General features: G+C 40.6%; 1 protein-coding gene across 1 annotated transcript in view; it reads left to right on the plus strand.

Moving 5' to 3' along the window:
- Positions 1–20,763, plus strand: part of LOC122553822 (homeodomain-interacting protein kinase 4-like) — a 47,234-nt gene extending 26,471 nt beyond the window's left edge. Inside the window, exons 4-8 of the mRNA XM_043698196.1 lie at positions 4,246–4,300; positions 6,595–6,703; positions 8,051–8,130; positions 8,874–8,943; positions 19,758–20,763. Coding sequence (XP_043554131.1) covers positions 4,246–4,300; positions 6,595–6,703; positions 8,051–8,130; positions 8,874–8,943; positions 19,758–19,775 — 332 coding nt within the window. The 3' untranslated portion in view covers positions 19,776–20,763. The remainder of the gene's footprint in view (positions 1–4,245; positions 4,301–6,594; positions 6,704–8,050; positions 8,131–8,873; positions 8,944–19,757) is intronic.
- The last annotated feature ends 390 nt before the right edge of the window (positions 20,764–21,153 follow it).

The raw sequence follows: 21,153 nt of genomic DNA on the forward strand, positions 1-21,153 counted from the left end.
TTTGGGGATGGGTGGGGGCTGGTGTTGGATGGGGTTGGGGGCGGGCAGGGGACAATGTTGGACAGGAATTGGGGCGAGTGGGGGCTCATGGCACTGTGCTGTTGCCTAGTGTCTTGAAGGGGGAGCAGCCTTAATAGAAAACTCCAAGCCCCAGAGGAAAAGCATTGAATTGAGTAACCAAATAATCAATCATCCGAATGAAATAGTGTCTGCCCATTTCGTTTGGATAATCAAGGTTCTTTTGTACTTGTAATTGAGGGGAATGGCTACAGGGTTCCCTGCACTGCCTGCCATTTCCCTTTCTGTCCCCTGACAGTGACACATCTATCTTTTTCTTGTACCTGAGGTGTGATTATGTCCCTGTAACTCCTCTCAATAACCCCCCTCCCTCCCACTCACCCACCTCCTGAATGGTCTGAAGTTCATCCAGCTCCAGCTACAGCTGCAGCTCCAGTTCCCTAACAGAGTTTTCGAGGATCTGGAGTTGAGTGCACTTCCCACAGATAAAATCAGCAGGGACACTTGTGGGTGACCCTTACCTCCCACATTCTGCGGGAGGAACATTCTATTGCCCTAACCACCATCCCCAACCACCATTCCCACTGTTCTAAATTCCCAAAGAGACTGTAGAAAAATCAAGAATACAAAGAAACTAGTTACCTTACCAATCCAGCACACAGAATCTTTTTTGTGGTTGGAGAAGGAGGATGGGTGGGAGACAATACCAAATACATTACTTAACTTACTCAGCAACCCATGTCTGCTTCTGCTCAGCGTGCACTCTGCCTATTCATAAGGTAAGTTTCTATAACTTTAAATTTACCTTCCCAGCAGGCCCCTGGCCCTCGCTGTCGCCCTCCTACTACAGCTGCTACTGGAAAAATGGAGACCACTGAACACACGAGCTAAGTTTATATAATTTTAAATTTACCAAACCGGTAGGGCCCTTATCCTCACTGTTGCTCCTCATACTACTGCTGTTACTGGCAAAATGTGAAGGGCTTATTGGCTTATTTTTGTTTAAATATACTTGATTTCATTCCTATGTCATGCATAAGATGAGTGTTATGTTCCTTGACCTCAAAACTGTATAACTCGTGGTATAAGATATTAGAGTGGAGGTTTCAAAATTCATCATGATCCTTAACTTGAAATCAACTCATGTTACTTCTTGATTCTAATTGTACGTTTTTGCTTTTGTTATGCCATAGTATGTTGATCCCAATACTTGGTTTTCCAACACATTCTCATATTCTAATCCTAAGTGTGACAGCAACTAAAATCCTGCTGCTTATCCCCGAGACACTCTCATTTATCGTTCACCAGATTGTGCTGCCTACTTCCCAGCCTACATTAGCATCTGGTTGAAGAATGACTTGATTTTAAAATTCTCAACTAATTTTCAAATCATTTCACAGGCTTGTTTCTCCTTTCCTCTGTAATCTCCAGCTGCATAACCTCCTGAGGTGTCTATTTTCCTCTAATTCTAGCCTCCTGAACATTGTTGATTTTAAGTGTTTTGCCATTGGTGACTGTGTCTTCATCTGCCAAGACCGTCAGCTCTGGAATTCCTTCCATCAACCTCTCTATCTCTGTTTATTTCTTTAAATTGCTATGTAAAATTTATTTTCTTAGCTAAATGTTTGGTCGTTAGGCTCAGCACCAAATGTGGGTGGCACGGTGGCACAGTGGTTAGCACTGCTGCCTCAGTGCCTGAGACCCGGGTTCAATTCCCGCCTCAGGCGACTGTCTGTGTGGAGTTTGCACGTTCTCCCCGTGTCTGCGTGGGTTTCCTCCAGGTGCTCCGGTTTCCTCCCACAGTCCAAAGATGTGCAGGTTAGGTGAATTGGCCATGCTAAATTGCCCATAGTGTTAGGTAAGGGGTAAATGTAAGGGTATGGGTGGGTTGCGCTTCGGCGGGTCGGTGTGGACTTGTTGGGCCGAAGGGCCTGTTTCCAGACTGTAATGTAATCTAATCTAATCAAATTTTGCTTTAAAACTCTGGTGTGAACTGCTTTGTGATATTTTAACATGCTAAAGGTGCTATATAAATGTAAATTATTTTTGTTGTCATCTTGGTGCTTCTGATGGTCCTCTTGCCTCTGAACCAGTGATTTATTTGTTCACATCTCAGTCTACAGCTTGTAGTGGGTGTGCTCTGCATTTTCAGCCCCGAGATTGAATGCATGTGTGCCTGTTCCATAATTTAATATATTAATTAACCCATTTGTACTATTTTAATTAATATAATCAATTGTCAAAATATTTCACTGAAAGAAAACCACTGAGAAAAGATAACTTGTGTTTATATCACTTCTGATTTTGGAATATTAATGTACACAAATTAGAAATCAGTGCTCTTCAGAGTAATCCATAATGTGGAGCATACTTTACAAAGATGTTGCACAATGATCTAAAGATATTTTTCCTTGCTTAGTTGCTGATATACAGAATTCCAACTATTTTACTTCTTTGGATATTTTTCGGATATGGGAGTAACTTTTCACCCTTTTACTGTTGCTTGCCAAAGAGCAGCAGAGGTCCTAGACTTGGATGTGTACAAATGTTTGGATAATCATGCGCAGAGTACCTCTGAATGTATTAAATGTACTTCCAGTGAATGTAATATTTTATACTTCTATAGTGATTGGAACCAGGTTGACCTTGTTGGCTATGATTGGGGTTGTTAACCTGGGCCAATCAGGATAGCCCTGGCTGACTAACATAACCAGGTGCGGGGGAAAAATAAGCACTACCGCAGTTAGGCGATAGTGTGGGGGTAATAATACAAAAAAATACACATTAGTGTCAGGAGATCTGCTGACTCTGAGAGCTGGGAAGAAAAAGAAGAAATAACCAGGAGATGAGAATCTCCTCAGTCCCGGTGACTGACTCTGAGCTAGCTACACCCAGTGTACTGTGCACAAGTAAATAAAGTGGAAAAGTATGACGCTGGAAAAGCACAGCCGGTCAGGCAGCATCCCTGGATCAGGTGAATTGACATTTCGGGCATAAGCCCTTCATAAGGAATGTCTTGTGATAAAGGATTTGTGCCCAAAATGTCGATTCTCCTGCTCCTAAGATGCTGCCTGACCTGCTGTTCTTCTTCTGTGCCACACTTTTTGACTATAATGGGGAGAAAGTGAGGACTGCAGATGCTGGAGATCAGAGCTGAAAATGTGTTGCTGGAAAAACGCAGCAGGTCAGGCAGCATCCAAGGAACAGGAGAATCGACGTTTCGGGCATATGAAGAAGGGCTTATGCCCGAAACGTCGATTCTCCTGTTCCTTGGATGCTGCCTGACCTGCTGCGCTTTTCCAGCAACACATTTTCAGCCCCGTTTTTGACTATAATCTCCAGCATCTATAGTCCTCACTTTCTACAAATAAATAAAGGGTGACTTGGTGATGGGATACCAGCCTCTGCACAGTTATTTCAGGTGGACAGAGTCGGAGGTCGCATGGCGCCAGGTTGTGGTCCAGCAGGTTTGTTTGGGCTTGCAGGCTTTCAGAGCACTGCTCCTTCGCCAGGTGAAAGTCGCCTGATGGGGGAGCAGCGCTGTGGGAGCTTGTGATTTTAGGTGGACCTGTTGGGCTATGGCCTTGTGTAGTGTGCCCTCTGACAATATTCACAGTGAGATAAAAGAAGATATAACCAGGAGATGAGAATCTCTTCAGTCCAGGCAATTAACTCTGAGCTGGCAAGCTACAGCCAGTATACTATGCACAAGTAACTAAAGGGTGACTTGGTGACAGGATACCAGCCTCTATTCAGTTATTTCAACTTCATAAAGCCCTGTTAATTCCATTTTGGTATTCCTGAGTCTCTTATTCCATCCATGCATCCAATGCCCTTATTCTAAAGCTATATCAGAGCTTCATATTCCATGCTGATATCCCTGATTCTCTTAGTCCATGTCTTCCTGAGCCCTGTTTCCATTGTGATGTTTAAGAGCTTCTTAATATCAGTATTCACATTGATTTGCCTGAGTTTTTCAGTGTCTCATATCTCTTATTTGATTGAATTTGCAGATCCTCACTGGGCTTTCCAACATTTCTATATAAATACAATTCTTCCCTCTTTCTTTTCTTCAATTTTGATGAAGATATATATTGATCTCACAGAAGCATGAAATTATATAATTTTATGGTAAATGCTTGGTCAGAGTGGTGAGACAGAAACTGTTTTTCAACAACAGTGTCAATAGTAATTATTGTATTTATTTCTCCAATGACTGTCTACTAGGAACCAGGAGGATTAGGAGTAGATCAAGACATATACCCAAGAGTGAAATTACCAGGTAAGTGGTAATATTAAAATCTATTTAAAAAGTTACATATATTCTCATGCCAATGTTGCGAAGATATGAGATGTGATTTATTTATTGATATGCTTGGGGAATGCTTAGTTCTTTCAGTTCCCCCAAAATAACATAACTAGGTCTGTGTCTGTAGTAGAAGAATAATAATGAGGCCAAGAGGGTGCTTCTAGCTATGTGCTTCAGCTTCCTTGTGTTATACCCCAAATTGAGGACTCCCCAGAAAGCCAGCAGTAATGTCACAAGCACATTCTAGAGGAACTGAAGATGTTTGGAGTTTAAAAGATAATTCTTGTTACTCATGCATTTCCTTTCACCAGGGCAATCATTGAACCTTAAGAGCAGCAACCAAAGTTGCCAGTGCTAGTAGCCAGAAGCATGGTTGTAGACATTCCAATTTAATGCCTTTCAGGGATGAGAGTGCATCCTAATAATGTATGTCAATCATCAGGCATGTGAATTGTGGGTTTTTCTTCACAGCTAAGTACACTTGAAGTCATTTTAAAATTTCATGTCATTTTCTGGTTATGTCTATAAATGACAATTTTATAGAGTGAAGCAATTGAAAATGATAATTAATTTTGAAGAAATAAATATGCATATCTTTAAAGGAGGCAGGTCAAGCTGAGATTTACAATTATAAACCTTACATGAAATTTACCACATGCCAAATGGGCTGCAGCAGTTCAGAAAGGCAGTTCACTGTCATCTTCTCAAGAGCAACTATGGTTGGGTAGTAAATGCTAGCCCACCATTGATGCTCACTTCCCAAGAATGAATTTTTAAATGAAGTGTACAGGTTCCTTTGTAAACCTATGCAGAGGATTAAAGCCAGGGGATTATTTAAAATTCAGCTAGAACATTGTATCCAGTTCTGGGTACCATGTTTCAGAAAGGATGCCAAAATGTTAGAAAGGGTGCAACAGTGATTTACTAGAATGGAATGCTAGGAGTGGGATGCCAAGTAGGTGGAGAAACCATGCAATTGGCTTTATTCCCCTTAGACCAATGAAAATTAGGATAGACATAAGTTCCAAGTCATGAAAGGATCTTGATAGAGAAAGTAACTAGAAACTGTTTCCAGTGGTGTTAAGTGATGGTAAACAGAGGACGCAGACTTAAATTAATTGGCAAATAAATCAGAGACATGGTGTTTCTTTACAGTGATTTATTATAGTTGTAATGCACGGTCTAGTAGGTTGGCAAATGTGTACTCAATAAATAACTTTCAAAAGTGAATGAGATATTGTTATGAAGTTGAAAGCATGTATGTTCAGTTTAAAATAGAGAGTGTTTTTTTAAAAATTGAAGTAAACTTAAAGTGCAGGTTCAGCTGCCCGAATGAAAAGGCTGGGAGACTGGCTGTTCCAAAATAGATACATGTAGCAATTGGCTGTTAAAAGGATACCTGAGTTTTTATTGCTGTTTTGACAACAATTAAAATTCTACCAATTACTGTAAATTATGTCCAGGATACTGAGTTTGAATTTATTGGTTTGACAACGTCGAACCTTTGATGTTGAGGGTATAAAAACCACAGGCATTTTGAAAATTAGTCAGAGCAACTGTCACTGATCAGCAGAGCAACTAACATAGAGCTGAAGAGATACCTGCCCCTCTAAAATCTTGCTCTCAAATAAATTATAAGACACTTTATAATAATTTATCTTATACTATAAAACATACTCGTAGTAAAAAGAAAGATGATGATGCAGGAAGATCAGATGGAAGGTTGAATACAGCGGAGAAGACAGAGACTGTGTGGGCTTGAGATTAAGTTAATGTATTGTTTAATAGTTGTGTTATTGGAACAGTACGTTAATAGGATTATGTTCAGTTAGGGGAATGGGTGTTCAGTTTGTTAATAGTTTTGTTCAGTGTTTTGTTAGGAAAATAAATAGTTATTTTTCTTTAAATAGTGGAAATTACGAGTTCTCTTTCACTCCCTCACACTTTGAACAGATTACGAGGTGAGGCGAGCTTTTGTGTGTGTTTGGTTATAATTAACAGAGATTCGATCTCCATGTCATAACAGTATATAATTGGAAAGGAGGTATTTACAGAGTTTAGTGAAAAAACATTGGCATGGGACTAACTGGAAAATTCTTACCAGGAGCTGATATAGACACAATGGATAGAAGAACCTCCCTCTGTACCGTATAAGTTCATGACTGTGATCTAGTGATCTATGAATTCCATTAGCAAATACACAAGAGTGTGTAACAATTTTGTGTGAATTAAGTCATTTGTGGTTATTTTTATTTATTTTGTTTTAGTTGCAAAGCAAACAAGCTGTTGCTTCCAGAGGATTGTGGAGAGGATCAAGGCAAAAAAGTGCACTTAGAAAACATTCATCTGAAACAAATTACCAAGAGGCATGATCTGGTAAGAGTATTAACTCTTCATCCACGTAAAGTCCTGGTTCAGCAACACCAGGAGTGCTGTGAGAAATTATGGGTGCACAACTTCATAAAAGCAATGCTGCAGGCATTCTCAAACTGTGGAACAGAGGACGAGGTATTTAGGTTGTGAGCTCTGAGACAGCAATAGCAGCCATGGAACTCATTATGAGTTTCAAGGCTGCAAAGCCCTTTTAGATGGTTATGTTTTAATGATATTAGTGAGTTTAATTTGACTGTCAGTCCTCTGAGGCCAGATTGCTGCTCCAAATACAGCCTATAAAAGAAGGTGGCTCTTTGCTTCTCTCAGGGTGAACCCAGAAGTTTTACGTCTCTCACTCCACTCAATGGTATCCCCACAATCACAAACTACTTCCCCAAATCCCAGCTGAACAACTCTCAACCCTGTCCTACTCACAAAGCATCCATCCCACTTCTTGCCCCCTCCAATTTTCACATCAGGGTCGCACAAAGTCTGAGGTACTAAACTAGGCTTACACTAAGAAAGATTTTTGGAACTACTGATAGACTGGCTTTGGAGTGAAATTGATGAAGATTTACCAGAATGACACTGCAAGGAACCTCAGAGAAGTGTTTACAGAAATTAATGGTGTATTTTCAGGAACTTAGAAGGTTAAAAAGTAATTTGATTGAAGCTATCAGGATAAATGGATAGAAACTTTCCACCATTGGAGGAGACTTAGGACTACGAGACATAGAGTTATTAGGAAACAGGTCTAAACTCAAAGGATAGCAGAAATTTGAAACTCTCTTTTACAAAAGGCTCAGTTATCTGTTAATTTTAATAGCTAGATTTTTAATTAATAAACGTATGAAGAGACATAAGAAGTTAGTGAGATCATGGTTGATCTGTGACCTGAAAGATTGATCATTAGAAACAAAATACCCTGCTCATGTTCATGAGCCCTTAGATTTCTGACAGAAAGTGAAGTATTTTTGTTTTCTCAACACATGCATCATGCTCACAAAAAATACTATTTATGTATAAACCTATTAGTGTATTGGAGTAACAATAAATTGCTAAATAAATATTTAAACAGACATATTTTACCTTACATGTGAAAATAAGTCTATTGCTGCATTGTTATCTCTTCACTGTTTTATAATTTATTCAAATTATACATTTGCTCCATTGCTGACTTGTCTTTTGTTCCCACTGACATTCATTGCCTGAGCACTTTTGTGAAGTTCAATCACTTGGATCCCACAGTAGACACCTGGAGAACTTCAGACCAGTGCTAGAAGAGGAACATTTCAAGTAAGAAACTGAATTTGAACTAATATTATTGAAATTCTTCCTTTCTGTCTATAGAGTTCAGAAACAGAAATTAATTCTCCACCAGTGGAAGTCAATGAAGCTGAAGATTTGGAGAAAAAGAAAATTCTAGATAAGTAAGTGTGATGATCATAGGATTCTATGTATAATTCAGTTGGACATTGTTGGATCTTGTATGATTATTTGCATTGGATTGCTTCGATAAGGAGGAGAGATGGAATAAGCAAGGAGAAACTGTTTTCAGGGAACAGAATTAGCAAATTTTTTTTGACTCAGCAAGTTGTTATGATATGAAATACACAGCCTGAAAGGCGAATTAAAGCAGATTCAATAATTGCTTGCAAAGGGGAATTGGATGTAGATGGATATTTTAATCAACCTGTTTCAGACATATTATTATGACATCTCTGGAGCAGATTCGACTTGCATTTGGGCTCTCTAACCCAGAGATAAAAGCACAGTCACTGCCACAAAATCCTGAACAAATCTGCAATGTTGAAAAGTTAACATCTACCCCACCATGCTATCACCCCCCCCCCCAGTTAAATAGTAAAAATTAGGTTTGATCCATCAACCGCTATGTTATGGGCCCAAAACACTTCCACTGTGCCATTTTAGCTGCATTCCTAATTATTTTTAATTAACCTCTTTGAACATGTAGGGATAGAAGGGGATTGAGACACTACCACTACGCCACAGGAGCTGGTTGGATAGGTCATTCAAACTTTGAAAAAGCATGATGGGGCAAGAGTTTATTTTTGTTTGTGTAGTTCTAATCTCTGATTCAGTCTCAGTTCTGCAATCCAATGTGCTACAGATTGCTTCATCATTCACACTTCAAATGTTATCTTTTCTGAAGGAACACCTGTGGGATTTTCAAGTTAGCAAAGTTCCAGAGCAGTAGCAAGAAAATCCAAAAGGAAAAGAAAGTAAGTCCTGTAGAATGATCTATCATTTTCAAAACTAGCTAAAAGGTCTGTTTGGCAGCACTTGTACTCTCACATATGTACTATCAACAAATTGAAAAGTTGGATAATCAACATGGTATTCTGAGCAGTTTGAGAACTTCAGGTGGAATCTCATAGGAATCTAAACAATGTGAGCTATGGTAAGATTTGTGGCAGAATCTGTTGAGAAGTTCAGTGAGGCCTATTTCAGTGTCAGAAGTATCTCGCTCCATTTATGATGCTTTTGCTGAGCAGTAAGGGAGTTTCTCACCAGGCAGCAGGAAGTTGTCAATTAAGAGGAATTTAAGCTTGTGAAATGCATTGTTAGCAGCCCAACCAGCAATATTTAGCTTCGCATCTTATAAGTACCAAACATTTTGGACTTCCAGAAATCACCGTGGAAATCAGAAGCAGTTTCTGGAGACTTCACCTTGCCTCGGACTGCAATCAGCCTCGGTGCTCACTAGCATCAAACAGTATCTAAATATGGTTATGCCTCACTTGGGTAGCATGTTTGAATCAAGTCCTGCTAGTCCCAGAATTATCATAAAAGTTAAAGAGTTTAAATAAGTATGTAACATTTTCCAATTTACCTGTCTTTTAGATCCAGGTTGACAGAAAGCACAAACCAGGCTGCTGTACTAAACAATAATGACTATTTATTACAATTAAATAACTTGTAACTACAGTTAAAGCATTGGCATATAACTTTGCTAGTTAAAGCTCTTACAAACTCTCCCTTACACACATATACTAATAGTTTAAAACACATAGGTGTGATGGGTAGAAGACCAAGAAGGCAGTTCAATGGTTCCTGTTCACAAGGTTTGCTAAGATGGTCTTTTTGTCTTGTCAGGACTGCTGTTTGATTCTCTTCATCTGATACTTATACTTGCTCAAAATTTGTGAGAAGATTTGTAGCTCGGGTGCTCGTTGCTGTGGTTCTGTTCGCCGAGCTGGAAGTTTTTGTTGCAAATGTTTCGTCCCCTGTCTAGGAGACATCCTCAGTGCTTGGGAGCCTCCTGTGCAGCGCTTCTGTGGTGTTTCCTCCAGCATTTATAGTGGCCTGTCCCTGCCGCTTCCGGTTGTCAGTTTCAGCTGTCCGCTGTAGTGGCCGGTATATTGGGTCCAGGTCTATGTGTTTGTTGATGGAGTTTGTGGATGAGTGGAGTTTGTCCATCAACAAACACATAGACCTGGACCCAATATACCGGCCACTACAGCGGACAGCTGAAACTGACAACCGGAAGCGGCAGGGACAGGCCACTATAAATGCCGGAGGAAACACCACAGAAGCGCTTCACGGGAGGCTCCCAAGCACTGAGGATGTCACCTAGACAGGGGACGAAACGTTTGCAACAAAAACTTCCAGCTCGGCGAACAGAACCACAGCAACTTATACTTGCTTGCAGAAAGTACAGTGTTCACACTTATAAAGTCTCTGGCTTACTGATTATGAGCCACCGCTTACAATGACTACTGTTGGAAAAACGCACTCGCTTTCTTTAGGCTTGCTGTATTTTTTACTACCGAGAAAAGTGCCAGCTCCTGCCCTTAAGGGGATTCAATAGCTTCTCCCAAACATTCATGTCACAAACTGGTCAGCTATCTGGGAGCCAACCATAAGTTTCTTGGCAGACAGAAGGCCTTTTCTCATGGATAACTCTTCACTAGTCCAGAGACCAATAAGCCACCTGGTCCCAGCCAAAGTTCAGTTTGTACGTAGTCCCCCCACCCCGAGCTCTAGGTTGTCTAAACTAGGCCTCCACTATAGCTTCAACAAGTAGCTGAGTAAACAGCACTTCCAATGAGGTGTCAGGTTACTTGCTTTTATAAAATGCAGCAATCCTCAACAGTCCTTGAGCCACAGTCAAAAATACAGAAAAGTAGAAAGATGCCTCCATCCTTTTAAAAAAAAGAAATACCATTTTAAAATATATTAATCACAGATCATCTGATACACAAAGGCAAAACACAAGACTTACATTCATTAATTCTTCCAACCCTCTTCAAAACCTTGTGCAAACTTAAAATTTCTCAAAACTTTTGACATATTCCATAATTTTACACTTAGGACAATTCATCAGCAATTACATTACCTTTTACAGAAATTTGAACAATCTTTACATTAACACATGGAACAAAAGATTTTATCTATATAGTTCCATATTCTGAGTTTTAAACTTTTTGATGACTTATGATCAGTGTAACTTACCATTTCCTTATTACCATTTCAGACATTCTGCTGATACTAGTTTATTTTCATACTTCACTGACTTCTTGATTCCAGAATCTTCATCCTGCAACCTATCCCCAAGCCACTCATATCAATAGTCATTTTCAAAGATTTGGTAAAATCAACCAACATTGATTCTTTTATTGGTGTTGCCTTTAACTTCTCAAAGGCTGCTTAGCATTCTGCTAACCATGCCAGTTTTGCTTGTTTCTTTAACAAATGTGTTAAAAGTACAGCTGTGGTGCTGAAATTACAAATTTCTAGTAAAATCAACACATGCCTAGAATCTCATGGTTTCTCTTTCAGGTATATAGGGTGGTGAAGAAGGTGTTTGGCATGCTTGCCTTCACTGATCAGAGTATTGCATATAGGAGTTGGGACATTATCTTGCAGCTGTACAGGACATTGGTGAGGCCACTTTTGGAGTCCGGTGTACAGTTCTGGTCACCTGCTATAGGAAGGATATTATTAAATTGGAAAGTGTGTAGGAAAGATTTACAAGAATGTTACCAGACTGGAGGATTTGAGTTATAAGGAGAAGCTGGATAGGCTGGGATTCTTTTCCCTAAAGTGTAGGATGGATGAACTTAGAGATTTATAAAATCATGAGGGGCATAGGTAAGGTAAGTATTTTTCCTAGCATAGGAGAGTTCATAACTAGAGGGCATAATTTTCAGGTGAGAAGGGAAAAGGGACCTGAAGGGCAACTTTTTCCACACAGATGGTGGTGCAGAATGGAATGAACTGCCAGAAGAAGTGGTATATGCAGGAACAGTTACAACACATTTGGGCAGGTACATGAATAGGAAAGGTTTAGCGGGATATCGGCCAAATGCAGGCCAATGGGATGAGTTTAGTTTGAACTGAAGGATCTGTTTCCATGCTATATGACACTATGACTCTATGATTATGACTTTAGTTTCAGGAACAGGGAATTGTATTAGAGCCTTCACTTTCATTGTTCTTGGCACCATTTAGATGTGCTGCTCCTTGATTCTCCAAATACTTAATAACTGCTTGCAGAAGTCGGCTGTTCCACATTTATAAAGTCTCTCGCCTACTGATTAAAATCCACAGCTTACAGAAACTGCTAATGGAAAAATGAACTCCTTTTCTTCAGTTTTAAGGTGGTTTTTGGATCAATGAGGGGTTGCTGTTGATCTAGAGATTTGGTACTGTCAGTCACAGGCACAATCCATACATAGTTCAGGAGCTTGGCCTGGTCAGGCATCTGCTCAGCATTAGGAGATTTGTCCAGCTGCAGTCTGGGAAATGGTCAACGGCCAGGCCAGCACCAGCAGTCATGGGAATTGTGTATGATCAATCAAGAAGCTGCAAAGACAATAGTTGGGATCTGGCCAGTCATGGCTAGGGGCTGTCCTTCAAAGTTGATCAAAGTCCGAGAGAGTTTGAGGGATCACTGTTCAGAAAGATTGGGCGAGTCATGGTTGGCAGAAAGACAGAACCATTTGTGGAGATGGGATGTACTCAAGATGCATGGAGCGATATGTGGAAGAGTATCAGATGGTATTGTAGGCTACAGGAGGGATGTTATTGACAATGACCAACACCATAACCCCACAATATAATGATACAGGGTGGGCATCTTTAAGAATGTGTAATGTCAGAGTTCAGGTGGCAAAGATGACAGTTGGAGGCAAAGTTTGATGTGATGGGTTCCCATGTTGGGAGAATAGGTGGGAATGGTCTGTACGGGTAGTGAAAAATAAAAGGCAACATGGAGACTCTTGAGGTGGGGTGAGGAGGTGTAATTGGCCAAACAGAGTCTGTCACTGATGACAAACTTGTGTTCTCTGCCAACATTTACCATTCTCTAAATGCTCAATGCAACCGAAAAGTGGCTGGGACAGTGCCCAGGGTGGGTGGTGTCAGTGTCAGTTTAATGGGCAAAAGTGCAGGATCCACATTTGTTGCATGTGGGTGCAATCTGCAGCCTCTGCTTGTTGCCTTTGTTTCCCTTTTGCTGATTGTCAATAAAAACATACATTTTGACATTTCTGACTGCTTGCCTGTATGTTTCTCCTGTCAAAAAGTGTGATGTTGGAACAGCAGAGCTGGTCAGGCAGCATCCAAGGAGCAGGAGAGTTGACATTTAGAACATAAGCTGTTTATCAGAAATGTGGCCTGGTACTTAAACAACGACTACAGCAAAAGAATGAGATTGTTTGTATAACAGAGTGTCAGCATGCAACTATATGCAGCGGGCTGCATGGCTTTTAGGCTGCTGTGCCATTAACTTTGTCAGTGAAGGCATTGCCGGATTGTCATTGTGTATTTCAGTGCACAGCAGCCTCACAAATATGGTGTCGATGTCAGATTTGTTGGTCTTGTGGCGAGTTGTTCTGGGAATGGCATTTGATAAGATCGGGTTAGAATAAGATATGAGATACCATGGGGCAGGGTAGATCAAAAATGAGGTACATTTGGTAAGAAACATCATGAAATCTTGCTAGGCATAATGACGAAAAACCTTCCAAAAAACTTGACACAACTGACACTTAGCTAAAACTAAAAACATATGATTTAACCCTTAGCCTTATTTGGTAGCAAAACAAATCTTAAATGACATTTAGATTACATAGCAGTATATAAGCACTTAGTGTTGTTACATACATCGATGTCATTGGTAAGGGGAGGTGATGGTGTAGTGATATTATTGTCTGGCTATTAATCCAGTGACATAGGTAATGTTCTGGTGGTCTGGGCTTGAATGATGCTGAATTTTGGATTTAAGAGTCAACAATGACCATGAAAATATTGTCTACTGTCAGGAACATCCCATCTGGTTCACTTTAGGGAAGGAAATTGCTGTCCTTACTTGTCTGAACTGCATAGATTCTAGATCCACAGCATTGTGGTTAACTCTTAACTCCCCTCTTAAATGGCTGAGCAAGACATTCAGTTGTACCAGTCATTAGAAGGTCTGAAGCACGAAATAAAACCAGGCAGATCAACTGGAACTGATAATGGTACAGTCCTGCCAACCTTGCAAAGTCATCCTTACTAACATCTGAGGGACTAGTACCAAAATCGGGCGATGTGTCTCACAGACTAGTCAAGAAATGATACAGAATCATACCTTATAGCCAATGTCCCAGACATAAGCATCACTGTTCCTTAATAAGTCCCATCCTTCCAGGAGAGATTGTGGCACTGCACTTTTTGTCAGGAGGGAGTTGTTCTGCCAATCCTCAATATTGACTCTGGACACCATGAAGTCTCATGGAATCAAGTCACACATCGGCATGGAAACTTGCAGTTAATTTCCATGGATCACCTTACCTCAAGTGATGAATTAGTGTTCCTCCAAGTTGGACGACAATTGTAGAAAGCTTTGATGGTAGTAAAAGCGCAGAATGAACTCTAAGTGGGGATTTCAATGTCAATAACTAAGTGTGGCTCAGCAGCAGCACTGCTGACTGTGTTGGCAAATCCTACAGGATATAGCTGCTACACTGGGTCTACAGTGGTGTTGAACCAAAGATAATAAAAAACTCAGCCTTATCCTAACCAATCTGCCTGCCACTAAATCATCTGTCCATGATGGTATTGGTAAAAGTGACCATCATACATTTCTTGTGAAGAAGTCCTTCCTTCATTCTGAGAATACTCTCCATCACCGTCTTGTGTGCCTCTATCACCATGCTAAATCATCTTGAACAAGACCTAGCAACTAAAGACTGGGCATCCATGAAGTGCTGTGGCCCATCAAGAGCAGAAAAATATTATTATTTTAACACAATCTACAACTTCATGGCCTGGCATATTTTCCACTCAACTCCATCAAACTCTGAGATCAACTCTGGTTCAGTGGAGAATGCAGACATGCATGCCAGGAACAGCACCAAGCATATCTGTAAATGAGGTGTCAACCTGGTGAAACTACAAACAACTCAGTGGATGAGGCGACTCAACAAATCTCCTCATCCTCAGTGATGGAAGAGCTCAACATATTAGTGTGAAAGGTAACGGTGAAAGATTTGCAGCAATCTTCAGCCAGAAGTGTCAAGTGGATGATCCATCTCAGGCTCCTTCACGGGTTCCCAGCATTACAGATATCAGTCTTCCAACAATTCGATTCACTCCACATGACATCAAGAAACGGTTGGAGGCATTGTGTAGTGGCCCTGACAATATTTCAGCAATAGTACTGAAGACTTGTAGTCCAGACCTTGCCAAGCTCTTTGAGTACAGTTACAATATTGGCACCGATGCGACAATGTAGTATATTTACCAGGTATGTCTTGTGCACAAAAAGCAGGACAAATCTAACCCGGCCAATTTCCATTCCATCCGTCTACTCTCAATTATCAGTAAAGTGATGGACATTGACATCAACAATGCTATCAAGCAACACCTGCCCAGCAATAACTGCTCAGTGAGGTCCAGTTTGGGTTCCACCAGGACCAGTCAGCTCCAGACCTCATTACAGCTTTAGTTCAAACATGGTCAAAAGAGGTGAGGTGAAAGTGACAGCCCTTGACATCAAGACCACATTTGACTGAGTTGACATCAAGGAGCCCTACCAAAACTTAAATCAGTGGGTATCAGGGAGCAAACTCTCTGATGGTTGGAGTCATACCTGACACATAGGAAGGTGGTTCTGCTTTCTAGAGGTTGGTTATCTCAGCTCTAAGACATTTCTGCAGAACTTCCTCAGGGTAGTGTTCGAGGCCCATCCATCTTCAGCTGCTTCATCAATAACCTTTGTTCCATTATAAGGTCAGAGGGGGCGATGTTCACTAATGGTGGAACATTGTTCAGCACCATTTATGACCATCCTTAGATACTGAAACAGTCCATGTTCAAGTGGCAAGTAACATTCTCATCACACAATTGCCAGGAAATCACTGCCTCCAATAAAAGACAATCTAACGACTGCCCCTTGACATTCAAAGATGTTATCATCACTAAATCCATCACTATCAACACTCTTGGGGTTACTACTGACCAGAAGCTCAACTGGACTCACCACAGAAATAGTGACTGCAAGAGCAGGTAGGAGGCTGGGAATAGTGCAGCTAGTAGTACACATGATTCCCCAAAGCCTGTCCACTATCCACAAGGCACAAGTCAGGAGTGTCTTGAAATACTCCCCACTTGCCTGGATGGATGCAGCTCCAACAACACTCAAGAAGCTTGACACCATTTAGGACAAAGCAGCCCGCTTGATTGGTACTGTATGCATAAGGTTAAAAACAATGACTGCTGATGCTGGAAACCAGATTCTGGATTAGAGTGGTGCTGAAAAGGCACAGCAATTCAGACAGCATCCAAGGAGCAGGAAAATTGACATTTCGGGCAAAAGCCCTTCATCAGGAATACAGGCAGGGTGCCTGAAGGGTGGAGAAGCATAAGCATCCAGTCTCTCCACCACCATTGTTCAGTAGCAGCAGTGTGTACAATCTACAAGATGCATTGCAGGAGTTCATCAAAAGTTCTTAGGCAGTATCTTCCAAATCCATGACCATATTCATCTAGAAGGACAAGGACAGCAAATACATGGAAACTCCACCAACTGCAATTTCTCCTCCAAGTCTGGCTGACCATCCTGCCTTGGAAATATATTGCTGTTCTTTCACTGTCGCTGGGTCAAAATCCTGGAATTACCTCCCTACAAGCATTGTGGGTCAACTTACAGCATGTGGCCTGCAGTAGTTCAAGAAAGTAGCTCCCAACTATCTTCTCAAGGGCAACTAGGAATGGACAATAAATGCTGGCCAACCAGCAACACCCACGTCCCATGAGTAAATAAAAGGGAGTGTGGCATCAAGGATCCCAACAAAATGAATCGGGGAAAGATTCTCTGCTTGTTGGTATCATACCTGGCAGAGAGGAAGATATTTATGGTTATGGGACATCAGTCATCTCAGTTCCAGAACATTTGTGCCAAAATTTCTCAGAGTTGCGTCCTCGGCTCAGCCATCTTCAGCTGCTTCAGCAACAGCTTTTCCTTCATCATAAGGTCAGTTCACGAATGATTCAGTAATATTCAGTACCATTCACGATTCCTCAGTTACTAAATCAGTCATGTCTGAATGCAGAAAAACATGAAAACATATGGTATTCAGCTGCTAAGCGGCAAGTAACATTTACCCCATACAAATGCTAGGCAATGACCATCTTCAAAAGAGACAATCTAACCATTGTCCTTTGACATTCAATGGCATTACTATCACTGAGTCACATGTTATCAACATTAGGGGTTATATTGCCATAAACCAAACTGGACTAGCCTTCTAAAAACAGGAGCTATGACAGCAGGTCAGAGGATTGGAATTCTGCAGTGATTTATGAAATAACTCCACATAGGCCAGTATCCTGTCGCTAAGTCACCTATTTATTTACACATGGAGGGTCCTTGACACTCATACAGCTCCCTCAGAGCTCACTCTCAGCATGAACAGGAGATCTAACACTCCTGTTTATATCTGTCAGCCGGGGCTCCTTGTTTGGACCAGGTTAACAGCCCCAGTCAGGGAATATATATTCTATGAGATTCACCTGACTGCCCAAATCCTGTCCTCCAGATACAAGACACAAGTCAGGAGTGTAATGGTATACTCTCTTCTTGCTTAGATGAGTGTAGCTCCAATAACACTGAAGCAGCTTGATATCTTCCAGGACAAAGCAAACTGATTGTTTGGCACCATATCCAAAAGCATTCATTCCCTCTATTATTGGAACTTGCAACAGTGCGTATTATCTACAAGATGCACAGAAATAAGTTCACAAAAGATCCTTTGATAGCACCTTCCAAATCCACAACCATGACCATCTAGAAGGGTAAGGGCAACAGAAACATAGAAATACCACACCCTTAAAGTTCCTCTCCAAGCCACTGTCCAACCTCACTTGGAAGTATATCTCCAGTCCTTCAGTGTCACTGCATCAAAATCCTGGAACTCCCTCCCTAACAGCATTGTGGATCTGCAAATGGACTGCAGCAGTTCAAGAATGCACTCACCATCACCTTCACAGAGGCAACTTGGGCTTGGCAATAAATGTGCACCAACCAGCGATGCTTTTATCCTATGAATGAATACAAAAGAAGGGAAGTCATTCACCATTGGAGAACAGAGGAATCTGGATTATCCAAACGAGTTTGGCGGGCACTATTTTGTTCGGATAATTGATTATTCAGTTAATCGATTCAATGCCTCTCTCTCTGGGTCCCATGATTGGCTTTTCTAAAAACTGTAAATTTTTTTGTGTAGCTAAGGAAGATTAAAATCTGTAAACCCTGGGATATTACTGGTTTGGTGAAGCTGAAAAGCTGAAGTCTGCACCCCATTCAGGAGAGAGACTGTAGTACACCACGCGTGAATCTCGTCCCTGCCCCCAACCTTCTCCCCGTCGACCCTCAACCCTGCCACCCAACCCCATCCAATACTGCCACGCGCCTGCCCCCAACCCCGTCCAACACCGCAACCCCCAACAACACCCAGCGTCCCAAACCGCCTCCACCCCCACCCACTGTCCGAATCCGGCCACGTTAGCTCCCCTCCCCCTCTGGAGCAGCCAGAGTGTACACCAACAGTAAGAGTGCTGCTGCCTTTGTGGGGAAAGTCTCCAATAGCACACACAAACGTTTTACTGCAACTTCTTGACAAGTTCCACTTCTGCCCTGTACAATGTTAGAGAGAATATTTGGGGAAGGGGAATTTCGGGTTCACCCCTATGTAGAACTCCAGGGAAAGTGTGGGGAGAGGGAGAGTGGATAGGAGGTCAGTCCTTTGGAAATGGTGCCTGGACTCCCATCAACGCCCAGGACTGTTCTCAACAGCATTTCAGTGAGCTGAGATCGTTTTAAATCATTGTGAACAAAAGACGCGATCAGGATTGAAACATCTCTTTGATGTAATGTTTCTATCAGGACCTCAAGATCTCTTTCAGATAATCCGATATTCAGATAATTGATATTTAGATAATCAAGGTTCCTCTGTATTCTTGATTTTTGAATAAAGATGTAAGTCACATTACAAATGGATGCAAAACCTAGCTATGAAAATCACTGGGATATCTGTCTAATTAAGACATTTTTAGATCACTAACAATGAATTACTTCCAGTTCATGTTTACAAGAATGTGGGGACAGGTCTACAGGTCTATAACCTACATGACCTGTAAATATCCACCCTCAGTCTTCCTGCTATGCACTGATTAACCCTGTCTGTAATGGGCTGTCTCAGTCTCTGTACCACTGAACTATAACCTATGTTACCCTCACTGACTAGTTTAAGTCTTTGTATAATTGTACAGAATAAACTACACTGTCTCCTGAAACAAAAGAGAATACCTTCAGCTGATGAAATTAGAATTTTAGTCAAGAAATGTATTATAGAACATTATAATGATTGATTTAAGTTTTTTTTCTCAAAGAGTTAGAAAAAATAGATTAACCATGCGTATTAACATCCGTAATAGTCTGTTGAATAAGTCATGCTGTCGTTGCGATGGCTTGCCTCAGCTAAAATCTCAATTCCATTAACTATGAGTCTTTCCTAAGGATGCCAATTTCTGTCTCCTTCTGACATAGGTAACCTGCTGGGGGTGAGGATAAGGTCTGACATTTGCTGAACCCTGGACACAAAGAATATCTTTGAAGTTATATTCACCTCGATAGTCGCTCCACAAATCAACAGTAGATTCCTGTGTGCATTGGGTTACAAGCAAAACAAACACTGTATCTGATTGTTCACTGGAAGCCTTAATTATGAAAGATATATGAACATTTTATATTGAGAAAATTAAAGAAAAAGAAATTAAAATCTCATACTTCACAAGTGCTAAATTTAAAATGCTTAATTTATTTAGTTTTCTGGTGCTCTTAATTATTTCCTTCCTGCAGGTAGAACTTACAACATAACATAATCAAAATTAGCACAAAATATTGACAATTTCATATGGTATATTATTTTGTTTCAAAATTGATTACAAGCAAATAAAAGCCTGGCAAACAAATATAATCCAAAGGGATATAATCACCAATAATGAGTTAACCAACAGTATCCTTCTGGGTCCCATGATTGGCTTTTCTAAAAAACTGTAATTGTTTTGTGTAGCTGAGGAAGATTTAAACATTGTAAACCCTGAGATATTATTGGCTTAGTGAAGCTGAGAAGCTGAAGTTGTGCCTCTAAGTAGGTGATGGGATGTTGTTTCCAGAATTCAAGAGAACAAAGCATCCCAGGAAAGATGGTTAAAGTACCAAAGTCTAAAAGGTTGTTGACACAGTCCATGATGAATACCTTTTGAGGGAGTTTCAAGGGCAGATATCCAGAAAAGTGAAGAATTGGAACGCGTTTGATGACCCATAGTGTCGCGCATGTGTGTTTAGTGGGGGATGATTTATTGAATGAGCAATGGGTTCTGTGTTGATTCCATTTGTTATTTGATGTATTCTGTGCAGAGGTTTGTTCCAGTTTATCTATTACCCATATTTGGCTCATGTTAATTTTATGATAAGTTATGTCATATGTATCTATATAGTTTAAATTGTTTTTGTCTAAAATCTTCACCTGTTTGAGTGTATTTGATTTATAATAAACTTGTTATTCTTTGTTAACTATAGAAAAATGGCAGAATTATTTCACATACTGAATTAAATATATTCTGATCGCTATATAACTGCAATATCTACCACCTTTATTAAAATCAAACTTTGACAAGACTAGTGGAGCAGGAGTTCTAGGAAAGGATTCATTTCACCCCTTGAACCTCTGTTGGAAGATTGCCACTCACTTTATTGCAATGTTTTATGATGGGAGGGTTGGTACTTTCATTTACCATGGTCTGGATTCATCTTTTTCCAACCTGTGATATTGCCTGGAAGACCAATGAATATCCCCAGTGGAGATCTATTATGTTGCCTGCAGTAATTCTCTGAACAGGGTTGAAACATTGTCAAATAATGAAACAAAAGTGTTTAAGTT

The sequence above is a fragment of the Chiloscyllium plagiosum genome, chromosome 10, assembly GCF_004010195.1.
Source record: "Chiloscyllium plagiosum isolate BGI_BamShark_2017 chromosome 10, ASM401019v2, whole genome shotgun sequence".
NCBI classification, from domain to species: Eukaryota; Metazoa; Chordata; class Chondrichthyes; order Orectolobiformes; family Hemiscylliidae; genus Chiloscyllium; species Chiloscyllium plagiosum.